The sequence below is a fragment of the Sapajus apella genome, unplaced genomic scaffold (assembly GCF_009761245.1).
Source record: "Sapajus apella isolate SASKATOON/1434 unplaced genomic scaffold, GSC_monkey_1.0 scaffold106, whole genome shotgun sequence".
NCBI classification, from domain to species: Eukaryota; Metazoa; Chordata; class Mammalia; order Primates; family Cebidae; genus Sapajus; species Sapajus apella.
In genome coordinates, this window is record NW_022437046.1 from 758,333 (window position 1) to 771,035 (window position 12,703).

General features: G+C 38.8%; 1 protein-coding gene and 1 pseudogene across 5 annotated transcripts in view; both read left to right on the plus strand.

Moving 5' to 3' along the window:
- Positions 1–12,703, plus strand: part of NUP98 (nucleoporin 98 and 96 precursor) — a 118,016-nt gene that overhangs the window by 60,018 nt on the left and 45,295 nt on the right. For all 5 annotated transcript variants that reach the window (XM_032258895.1, XM_032258896.1, XM_032258899.1 and 2 more), the window contains 5 exons: positions 78–194; positions 1,595–1,890; positions 4,905–5,018; positions 6,164–6,302; positions 11,868–12,045. In XM_032258895.1, coding sequence (XP_032114786.1) covers positions 78–194; positions 1,595–1,890; positions 4,905–5,018; positions 6,164–6,302; positions 11,868–12,045 — 844 coding nt within the window. The remainder of the gene's footprint in view (positions 1–77; positions 195–1,594; positions 1,891–4,904; positions 5,019–6,163; positions 6,303–11,867; positions 12,046–12,703) is intronic.
- LOC116537123 lies at positions 10,683–10,795 on the plus strand (annotated as a pseudogene).

The window sequence follows — 12,703 nt, forward strand, 5'->3', positions numbered from 1 at the left end:
ATGTCTGGGACATAGCTGTTTGCCTGAGTAATGTTTTTCTTTCTTTTTTTTTTTTTTTTTTGGTTTCTTGTTTATAGGAAGAGCATTAAGAAGTTGGTTTTGAAGAACCTTAATAATAGCAGTCTCTTTTCTCCTGTTAATCGAGATTCAGAAAATCTAGCTTCACCATCTGAATATCCAGAAAATGGAGAGAGGTACACTGAATTCTGTTTTTGAGTTGTTCTGAATAGAGTCATATTCTTATTTTGAAGACATTCTTAGGAATTTATGAAAATTTAGGAAGTTTGGTGAATGTTGCATAGAAGTATTACAGCTTATGAGCACTAATGAGAAATTAAATTCATTAAACCTTAAAATTATTGGAGCTCTGATTTGGTGTTTCAGAACTATTTTGGTATTTGTGTATCTTGTTTTGGACAGGTTAGCATGCATTTGACACCCCTCAGCCCTTTAAAATAAGGGATATTTTGTCTGTGATGATTTTCTTTTTTTTTTTTCCTTTGAGGTGGAGTCTGGCTCTGTTGCCTAGGCTGGAGAGCAGTGGCATCAGCCAAGATCGCCTCTCGTGCTCAAGCGACTCTCCTGCCTTAGCCTCCTGCCTGCCACCAGGCTTGGTTAATTTTTTTTTTCTTTCATTGGGGATTACATTTCAAATTTTTGTATTTTTAGTAGAGACGGAGTTTCACCATTTTAGCCAAGGATGGTTCAAGCGATTCTCCTGCCTCAGCCTCCTGAGTAGCTGGGATTACAGGCACGCACCACTACATCTGGCTAATTTTTGTATTTTTAGTAGAAATGTGGTTTTGTCATGTTAGTCAGGCTGGTTTCGGACTCCTGACCTCAGGTGATTGGCCCACCTTGGCCTCCCAAAGTACTGGAATTTCAAGTGTGAGCTACCACACCCAGCTGAAATTTATTTATGAATATGTTTTATAATATAAAGATTATGCATGAATGATATATTCTGTAACTTGCTTATTTCCATTTATTTTGTTAGAAATGCCTTTCCATTAGCTGTATGAATATATTTGTCTCTTCTTTTTTAATGATTACGTAAGTCATTATTATGAATGTAAGATAACTTGACCAGTTCTTTGTTAGTGGAGATTTAGATTATCTGGTATTCCTCTGCTCAAAACGATCCTTCAGTAAAAATCCTTATGTAGTTGTACATGTTCTCAGGGCCTCCTGAGGGCTGTATCAGGAAAAAGAAGAAAAGAAACCCCTTGTAGATACCTTTGCACTCCTGTTTTTTTCTTTTGGATAAAAATTTAGTGTGATTTTTTCTTTTTTTTATTTAACAAAGTGTTTTTCTAACATTTTGTTGATTGTAATCTTAAAAATCTAACTTTTTTTCAGTTCTTTATCTTAAAATTAACCACCAATTATTTTATCCCACATAGGAGCGTATACAATAGAGACAGTAATTATCTGTTTTACAGTACTGCTGTAAGTATTAAGTGAATTTTTAATACATGTAACTATCCAGAACATTGCCAGGCACCACTTAGTAAAAGCTCAGTATGAGTTACTTATTATCATTGTTATTACTACTATAGGAGGCTAAGGTATTACTTCTTTTTTTCCTTTTCAGATTTAGTTTCCTGAGCAAACCTGTTGATGAGAATCACCAGCAAGATGGAGATGAAGATTCCGTTGTGTCACGTTTTTATACTAACCCTATTGCCAAACCTATTCCTCAAACCCCAGAAAGTGCTGGAAATAAACACAATAGCAGCAGTGTGGATGATACCATTGTTGCATTAAACATGCGTGCTGCTTTGCGAAATGGGCTGGAAGGAAGCAGTGAAGAAACGTCTTTTCCTGATGAGTCACTTCAGGATGACCGAGAAGAAATAGAAAATAATTCTTACCATATGCATCCAGCAGGTCAGGTTCAGATTGGTACATGTTTAATCTCTTACCAGTCATTTGAGATGACTTGCTTGTTGCAAATATTCAACATATGGAAGTCAGCTGTTTGACATTTTAAGTACTATTTTATATGATCTCACATAGGAGAGTTTAATATTTAAACAATTTTAACTCATGCTTTAATTGATTCCAAGTTTGCAAATTCTTTGGACCTTTAGAGTATTAAAATTACACATCTTTAATTGTCCTGGTATAGTCTAAAGAACCCAAATTTTATAGCCAGAGTCTATCCTGATATTTTCCCTAGCTTTGTAAACTAGGGTAGATTGCTTATTGTTGTTGGTTTTTTGTTTTTTGTTTTTGCAATAGAGTCTCACTCTGTTGCCCAGGCTGGAGTGCAGTGGTGCAATCTTGGTTCACTGCAACCTCAACCTCCAGGGATTAAGTAATCCTCTCAAGGTTCACTGCAACTTCAACCTCCAGGGATTAGGTAATCCTCTCACCTCAGCCACCCAAGTACCTGGGACTATAGGCATGTGATATCATACCCAGTTAATTTTTACATTTTTTTTTTTTGCCATGTTGCCCAGGCTGATCTCAAATCCTGGGCTCAAGCGATCCTCCTACCTTGGCCCCCCAAAGTGCTAGGATTACAAGTATGAGCCACCATGCCAAGCCCATTTTGGTTGTTTTACAGTATTCTTGAAGTGTTGGCAAAATTTATATTTAGTTTTCTTATTGCCTTCATATATGTATTTGGTCACTTGGTATCCTAAGGAAAGAACTTTGTACTTTGACATTAAGAATCCCAGGTAGCCTGGGTGTGGTGGTTCAGCACTCTGGAAGGTTGAGGTGGGAGGATTGTTTGAATCCAGAAGTTTGAAACCAGTGTGGGCAACATAGCAAGACCTGAAAAAACTTAAAAACAAAAGTAATTAGCCAGGTGTAGTGGCACGTACCTGTTGTCAAGCTACTACAGAAGCTGAGGTGGGAGGATCACTTGAGCCCGGGAATTCAAGGTTGCAGTGAGCTGTCATCATGCCACTGCACTCTAGCCTGGGTGACAGAGCAAGATCCTATCTATCTCCTAAAAAATTAAAAAGAATTCCAGGTGCTTAATCTGTATTTTTGTATGTATAGTTACATGAATTCATTATGCTACTATATATCTTTTTAATAGGAAGTTTTATATTATTTCTAATTTACCTTGTTTGCTGCCACCCAATTTAGAGTTCTCTTCCCAAGAAGCAAGTATACAAGTGGGTGTTTGCTGGAGGCTGAAGTTTGATTTGATGTGGGCCTGAAATACTTTTCTCTTAGAGAGCAAGTTAGCCTTGTATCTAACTACAAATGGGACAAGGAGTGAATAGAATAAGCAAGCATACCGGTGTTCTACTACTTCCCTTAAGTTTTTCAGCTCTCTTCTTTTTTTATTTGATCCTTTTTTTTCTATTTTAATAATTCTTTTTTTTGTTTGATTGATTGGTTGGTTTTGTTTGAGATGGAGTTTCACCCTGTTGCCCAGGCTGGAGTGCAGTAATGTAGTCTCGGCTCACTTCAACCTCCGTCTCCCTGGTTCAAGCAGTTCTCCTGTCTCAGCCTCCCGAGTAGCTGGAATTACAGGCACCCACCACCACGCCTGGCTAATTTTTGTATTTTTAGTACAGATGGGGTTTCACCATATTGGCCAGGCTGGTCTCAAACTTACCTCAGGTGATCTGCCCGCCTTGGCCTCCCAAAGTACTGGGATTACAGGCATGAGCCACCATGCCTGGCCTAATATTTCTTGTCCTTTGGCCATCAGATATCAGTTACTTTTTTGAGACAGAGTCTTGCTCTGTTGCTCAGTCTATAGTACAGTGGCACAATCTCAGTTCACTGCAACCTCTGCCTCCTCTGTTTAGCAATTTTTGTTCCTCAGTCTCCTGAGTAGCTGGGGGACTACAGCCATGTGCCACCACACCCGGCTAATTTTTGTATATTTGACAGATAATGAAGTTTTGCCATGTTGGCCAGTCTGATCTTGAACACCTGGCCTCAAGTGATCCATTCACCCTGGTCTCCCAAAGTGCTCAGATTACAAGCATGAACCACCTTGCCTGGCCTGATTTTTTATCTTCCTTTTAGCTCTATTTGGGGGTGTAAATTTGAAAGATACAAGAGGTATATGGGAAACAAACTATAAAACAAGAAGTATTGGGTTTGGAGTTTTATCTCTACTTTGAGTTTTGGTATCCTTTTATGTAAAAGAAAAGGAAAAGCTGATTAAGCCTTTCTCAGAGCATTTTATGGGATGCCTTTTACAGGCCAGGATGTTAATGGGTGTTCTTTGAAAAGAATGTTCTGTGGTTAAGTCTGGAAAAACACGAGGTTAAGCAGAGTTTAATAGATAGACTACTTATTGCAAGTTTTTAGCATCTCTGGTATATCATATGTGTGTTCTTCAAAACTATTTGATCATGAAGCTTTTTTAAAACACATACACACTCATTTGACCATGAAGCTTTTTTTTTTTTTTTTTTTTCCGAGACTGAGTCTTGCTGTGTTGCCAGGCTAGAGTAGAGTATAGTGGCATGATCGTGGATCACTGCAACCTCTGTCTGGGTTCAAGCAGTTCTCCTGCTTCAACCTCCAGAGTAGCTGGGACTATAGGCGCATGCCACCACGCCCAGCTTTTTGTATTTTTAGTAGAGATGGGATTTCACCATGTTGGCCAGGATGGTCTCAATCTCTTGACCTTGTGATCCATTGGCCTTGGCCTCCAAAGTGCTGGGATTACAGGCATGAGCCACTGCACCCAGCCTCATGAAGCTTTTTGTATCACAAACATGGCCCCTGAAGCTTTTTGTAACACACACACATGCACACACGCGCGGCTTCTCCTAGGAATCATGTTTGGTAGAAAAGCAGTTTGCAAAAATTCTTCATTCCTATATATTTTCTCTTTATATGATAATTTAGTTGCTGATTATTTCAGGGTTTTTTTTTTTCCTGTGTTTTTTTCTTTGTTTGTTTGTTTTTTGTCTCAGGTATCGTTCTCACCAAGGTTGGTTACTATACTATTCCATCTATGGATGACCTTGCTAAAATTACCAATGAAAAAGGAGAGTGCATTGTCTCTGACTTCACTATTGGTCGGAAAGGTAAGTGTGAGTTTAGCACTTAGTGACTAAACCAGAGTTGCACCTTGTTTTTGTAATTCGGGGAAGCTCTTGATAGCTGAATCTGTGGCTTTTCAACATTTCGGCCTACTTTGGCCTGAATCTTAGATACTTTGATAAATAATAAAACAAGAAAGACTGCAACCATGTATATATATATTTTTTTTTTCTGTTGAGAGGGAGTCTTGCTACATTGCCTAGCAGGTCTCAACTCCTAGGCTCAAACATTCCTCCTGCCTCAGCCTCTTGAGAAGCACAGAACCATATAATATTATCTGGGCTTAGGTATACCTGTTTGGTGCTAGTAACTATTTGGGTCATTTTGATTTTTTTGTAATTAAATAAAATACTGGAAATACCAAGAACTACCGAGAAAATTGAATAATAGCCAAGAGATGTGTAACACTTAGCATCAACTTCATGTTATTAAGTTATTACTGATAATTTTCTTATGGGGAATGTCACCATGTTATATTGTATTAAAAAGAGCTCAGGCATTTTTACCCACACGACAGGCCTAGTGCTAAAGTTTGTTTATATAGCAGCGTTGTAGATAAATGGGAAGAGATTTAAGAAGGTTGTTTTGAAGCTAGTGGAAGTTTTGTAAAAATGCAGATGTTAGGCCCGTCACAGTGGCTTACGCCTGTAATCCTAGTGCTTTTGGAGGCCAGAGTGAGAGGATCACTTGAGCTCAGGAGTTCGAGACCAGCCTGGGCAACCTAGTAAGACCTCATCTCTACCAAAAGGTAGAGAAAATTAGCCAGGTATGGTGATGTGTACTTGGGAGGCTGAGGTGGAAAGATTCCTTCAGCCTAGGAGGTTGAGGCTGCAGTGAGCCAGGACCACTGCACTCCAGTCTGGTCAGCAAAGCAAGACATTACCAAAAAAAAAAAAAAAAAAAAAGAAGAAGAAGAAGAAAAAGAAAAACACGGATGTTAAATCAGATAACAATGTATTTGATGTTACTTCCTAAGTCCCCATTCTTAGCAGTCTAGGAATTCCTGAATGGTTTAAATTAGTAATATTTAAAACTGCTTTCTCCTTGTGATTGTTTATTCACTATAGTTGTAAAGCAGGTATTTGCCTTCATGCAGAATGAATTTTTAACTATTTGCTCTGATTTATAGGTTATGGTTCAATCTATTTTGAAGGAGATGTGAATTTGACAAATCTAAATTTGGATGATATTGTGCATATCCGAAGGAAAGAAGTAATTGTCTACGTAGATGATAACCAAAAACCACCTGTGGGTGAAGGGCTAAATAGGTAAGAGTTTATATACATACAGAAAATAATCAGCTAAATCACAGTTGTTTTTCTGTAAGCATAAATGTGTTCAGATATACGCCTCTGTGGCTTGTTTTTCTTACTTACTGTAGAGTACCTTTTTTGTTTCTCTACTTTGATTTAAAAGTGTAAATGGCAAAGAAATGCTGCACTGTGATTTTGAACTCCTTTTCCCTGATTTTATTGTTTATTTAATTTTAAAAAATATTCCTTGGATTCTATTTTATTTTGTTTTATTTTATTATTTTATTATTTGAGACTGAGTTTTGCTCTTGTAGCCCAGGCTGGAGTGCAGTGGTGCGATCTCAGTTTACCGCAACCTCTGCCTCCCAGTTTCAAGCGATTTCTCCTGCCTTAGCCTCCCAAGTAACTGGGATTGCAGGCGTCTGCCACCATGCCTGGCTAATTTTTGTATTTTTAATAGAGACAGGGTTTCACCATGTTGACCAGGCTGGTGTCGAACTCCTGACCTCAAGTAATCCACCCGCCTTGGCCTCCCAAAGTGCCAGGATTACAGGCGTGAGCCACCATGCCCAGCCAATAATTAGTAAGGAGATTGACTCAGTAATCACAAACTTGTCAAAAAAGAAAAACCTAGAATCGTACAGCCTCATTGGTGAATTCTAAACATTTAAAGAAGAATTAACACCATTCCTTCTCAAACTCTTCCAAAATATTAAAGAGAAGGAAATAGTTTCCAGCTCATTCTGCAAGCATTACCCTATTCAATAGCCAAAGAAAAAACTTCAAGGAAAGAAAACTACAGATGACTCGATGAATATATTGATGAAAAAGTCATCAACAGAGCCCTAGGAAGAAGAATTTAACAGCATATTGAAAGAATTACACATCACAGCCAAATGCGATTTATTCTGGAATGCAAGGGTGGCTCAACCTGTGAAAATCAGTGAAACATACCACTTTAACAAGATAAAGGACTACCACCACATCACCATCTTCATAATACAGAAAAAGTATTTAACAAAATTCAACACCTTTCATAATAAAGGCACTCAACAACAATAACTACAAAAAAGCACTCAACAAAATAGGGACAGAAAGAAAGTACCTCAACATTAATAAAGGCTACATATGAAAAACACACAGCTGTTACCATAACGTTGAAATACAGAAAGCTTTTCCTCTGAGACAAGGCAACACAAGGATGCCTGCTTTTGCCACTTTTCTCAAACATACTACTGCAAGTCCTAGTCAGAGCAATTAGGCAGAAAGAAGAAATAAAAGTTAATAGTTTTGAAAAGAAGCAAAATTATCTCTGTTCTTTGATGACATAATCTTATGTAGAAATCCCTAATGATGCCACACAAAAAAACTTGCTAGTTATAAATAAATTCAGTAAAGTTACAAGATACAGAATCAAAATGCAAAAATCAGTTACACTGCCGTACTTTTAACAATGAACAAAAAAATATAGAAAACATTTCACGTATGTAGTAGCAGCAAAAAGAATAAAATACATACAAATAAACTTAGCCAAGGAGGTAAGTGACTTGTTTATAGAAAACTAGAAAACATTGTTCAAAGAAAGTAAACCAGACACAGATAAATGGAAGACAGACCATACTCATGAGTTAGAAAACTTCATATTGTTCCACTGGGTGCGGTGGCTCACACTTGTAATCCCAGCACTTTGGGAGGCCAAGATGGTCTGATCACTTAAGGTCAGGAGTGAGATGAACCTGGCCAACGTGGTGAAACCCCACATCCACTAAAAATAGAAAAATTCACCAGACCTGGTGGCACATACCTGTAATCCCAGCTACTCGGGAGGCTGAGGCTGGAGAATGGCTTGAACCTGGGAAGTGGAGATTGCAGATTGCGCCGCTGCATTCCAGCCTGGGCGACAGAATTAAACTTTATTTTTATTTTTATTTTATTTTTTTTTTTGTTTTTTTTGTTGTTGTTGTTTTGTTTGTTTGTTTGTTTGTTTGTTTTTGGGACGGAGTTTCGCTCTTGTTACCCAGGCTGGAGTGCAATGGCGCGATCTCGGCTCACCGCAACCTCCGCCTCCTGGGTTCAGGCAATTCTCCTGCCTCAGCCTCCTGAGTAGCTGGGATTACAGGCATGCGCCACCATGCCCAGCTAATTTTTTGTATTTTTAGTAGAGACGGGGTTTCACCGTGTTGACCAGGATGGTCTTGATCTTTTGACCTTGTGATCCACCCGCCTCGGCCTCCCAAAGTGCTGGGATTACAGGCTTGAGCCACCGCGCCCGGCCCCAGAATTAAACTTTAAAGAAAAAACTTAATATTGTTATAATGTCAATACTACCCACAATGGTGCACAGATTTAATGCAGTCCCTATCAAAATTCCAGTGGCATGATTTGTAAAAATAGAAAAATTCATACAGAATTTCAAGAAACTTTGAATACCCAGACACTCTCAAAAAAGAACAATTTGGAGGTCTCACATGTCCCAGTTTCAAAACTTATTATAAATCTACAGTAATCAAAACAGTATGGTAGTGGCATAAAGATAGACATAAATACCAATGGAATATAATAGAGAGCCCAGAAATAAAACTTCATCTATATAGTCAATGATTTTTGAGACAGGGTCTTGCTCTGTCACCCAGGCTGGAGTGCAGTGGCGTGATCATGACTCTGTGCAACCTTCGACTCCCAGGTTCAAGTGATTCTCCTGACTCGGCCTCCTGTGTAGCTGGGGCCACAGGCATGCACCACCACACCCAGCTAATTTTTGTATTTTTGTAGAGATGAGATTTTGCCTTGTTGCCTGCCCAGGCCAATCTCAAATTTCTGAGCTAAAGCTTTTGGCCTGCCTTGACCTCCCAAAGTGTTGAGATTACAGGTGTAAGCCAACACATCCAGCCTCAAATGGTGTTCAGTAAGGTATAAAAATTATTTGGGTGTAGGGTGGAAGGGCACACACATTTAAAAAGTAAAAAAAAAAAATATTTGTTGGGGAGAAGACAGTCTCTTCAACAAAGGATGTTGGCAAACTGGATATCCACATGCAAAACCATGAAGTTACACTATATACAAAGATTAACTCAAAATGGATAAAATACCTAAGTGTAAGATTTAAAAATGTACAACTCTTAGAAGAAAACACAGAGGAAAAGCTTCATAATATTGGTTTTGGCAGTAATTTCTCAGGTATAACAGCAAAAAGTATAAGCAACCAAAGCAAAAATAGACAAATGACACTGTATCAGACTGAAAACCTGTACAGCAAAAGACAAAAAGTAAAAAGGCTACCTAAATAGGAGAAAATATATGCCAATCATACTTGATAAGGAGTTAATAACCGGCTTATAAAGAATGCAGCAATTCAACAGCAATAACAAAAATGGTAACTCATTTCAGAAGTGAGCAAAGAGGATTGGTGCAGTGGCTTATGCCTGTTATTCCAGCATTTTGGGAGGCAGAGAAGTGAGGATTGCCTGAGGCCAGGAGTTCAAGAAAATAGTAACACCCCGTATCTGCAAAAAAGGTTTAAGTAATTGAGCATGGTTGCACGAACCTATAGGCCTAGCTGCTCAGGAGGCTGAGGCAGGAGGTTCAGCTGAACTCAGGAGTCAGGATTACAGCGAGCTGTGATCATGCCACTTCATTCCTGCCTGGGCAGGAGAGGGAGACTCTGTCTCTAAAAACAAAAAAGAAAATATTGGCAAAGGACTTGACATTTCTCCAAAGATCATATACAAATGACCAAGAAGTACATGAAAAGATGCCCAGCATTACTAATTATTAGAGAAATGCAAAGCAAAACCACAATGAGATGTCATACCCATTAGGATGGTTACTAGAAGAAAAAAATTGGCTGGGCGCAGTGGCTAACGCCTATAACCCCAGCCCTTTGGGAGACCGACGTGGGTGGATCGCTTGAGCCTAGAAGTTCTAGACCAGCCTGGCCAACATGGCAAAACTCTATTTCTACTAAAATTACAAAAATTAGCTGTGTGTGGTGGCACGCACTCAACTACTTGGGAGGCTGAGGTACAAGACTTGCTTGAACCTGGGAGGTGAAAGTTGCAGTGAGCTAAGATTGTACCACTGCACTCCAGCCTGGGTGACAGAGCGAGACTTCGTCTAATAAGAAACAAATTAGCATGTGTCTGCCAATGTGGAGAAATTGGAACCTTTGTGTACCGTTGCTGGGAATGTATAGCAGTGCAGCTACTATGGAAGACAGTATGGTGGTTCTCAGGAAAGTTAAAAATAGAATTAATTGTCTGATCCAACAGCTCCACTTCTGGGTATATATACAAAAAAATCGAAAGCAGGATCTTTATGTACCTATGTTTATAGTAACACTTTTCACAACACCTAGTAGGTAAAAAGTCACCCAAATGTTTATTGATAAGTGAATGGGTAAACAAAATGTGGTATATACATGTAGTAAAATATTATTCAGCCTACAAAGGAGATTAGCATGGCCCCTGTGCGAGGATAACACACAAATTCATGAAGCGTTCCATATTTTTATTTTTATTTTTTTTGAGACGGAATTTTGCTTTGTCACCCAGGCTGGAATGCAGTGGCGTGATCTCGGCCCACTGCAACCTCTACTCCCAGTTCAAGCAATTCTGCTGCCTCAGCCTCCTGAGTAACTGGGACTACAGGCATGTGCCACCACGCCGGGCTAATTTTTGTATTTTTAGTAGAGACGGGATTTCACTGTATTGGCCAGGCTGGCCTCAAACGCCTGACCTCGTGATCCGCCCACCTCAGCCTCCCAAAGTACTGGGATTAGACGTGAGCCACTGTGCCCGGCCATATTTTTTATTTTAAAAATTAAAAAATACATATTATTCAGCCTCAGGAACGAATTTCTGACATACAGTACAACATGGACAAACCTTGAGGACATGCTAAGTGAAGTAAGCCAGTCACAAAAAGACGAATACTATATGATTCCACTTGTGAGGTATCTAGGAGAAGTCAAATTTAGAAAAACAAAGTAGAGTGGTATTTGCCAGGGGCTGGGGGAAGCAGGAAATGGAGAACAGCATCTGCCTGTTACATCCTGGTAGTGACTGTGTTCAGGTGTAAGGCATACAAAATGAATAGGATACAAAACTTGAATCTGGTATTAATATTAGAAGTGGCACACTACCAGTCTTGTAGTGATCTTCACACTGATATTCTTGATACTTCATTTTCCAAGCATTTGTTTTTATTAAATGAGTAGTAGCTATTTTTTATTATTATTTAGTACAGTAGCCCTTTAAGACTTACGGAAGACTTGGGTTATACCACTCGACTGTGACTTAAATAACTTAGTGATCCCTAGCTTAAATGTTATGAAAATTAGATTGGAAATAATTGATGTACTGTGGTAATTTGAAATAAATGCACTGTGATTCTAGAACCAGATACTACTGTGTTAGTGTAGGAGTGACTCCTTGCTCTTAAGGTTATGGGGCAAAATTCAAGTTTGTGTCACATGCAGAATAATTCCAAGGCAACATAGTTATCATCATTCACTATTTATCTGTTAGGTGGCTTTTTGGTCTTATTTGAAGCATTTTTACTTCAATTGGTTATGTTTTACAGGAAGGCTGAAGTTACATTGGATGGAGTTTGGCCAACAGATAAAACATCTCGTTGTTTAATAAAGAGCCCAGATCGCCTTGCTGATATAAACTATGAAGGAAGATTGGAAGCAGTTTCAAGGAAACAGGGAGCTCAGTTTAAAGAATATCGGCCTGAAACTGGTTCTTGGGTGTTTAAGGTATAGTCATTTAACACAGTTCAAACCTTTATAAACTAACTATATTTGCAGTCACAAAATGTTGATATTGGAAGGGATCCTTTCCTAAATTCATTCTATGTGTCTGTCTATCTGTCTGCCTGTATGTCTGTCTGTATTTATTTATTTATTTAGAGATGGGGGGTCTTGCTCTGTTGCTCAGGCTGGAGTGCATTGGTGGGATCATAGCTCCCTGTAGCCTCAAACTCCTGGACTCAAGCAGTCTTTCTGCCTCAGCCTCCCAAGTACCATGCCTGGCTACTTTTTAAAATTTTTGTAAAGATGGGATTTCTTAATGTTGACCAGGCTGGTCTCCAACTCCCTGGATCAAGCAGTCTTCCTTCTTGGCCTTCCAAAGTCCTGATTATAGGTGTAAGCCACTGCCCCCAGCCAAATTCTCTTTATTTTTATAAATTCGGAAAGAGATGTACAGATACATTATGATTTGCTCCAAACTACACACCTAGTTAAAATGCAGCAGTAATGAGCTATTATAAACTCTTTGGGCACATGATTCAAGTCCTCTACCCACCTCCTATGAGCATTTATAAATACAGTTCTAAGGTGTAGTAGTATTTCTTTTTTTAATTTAATTTTATTTATTTTTTTATTTTTTTAAAGACGGGGTTTCACCATGTTG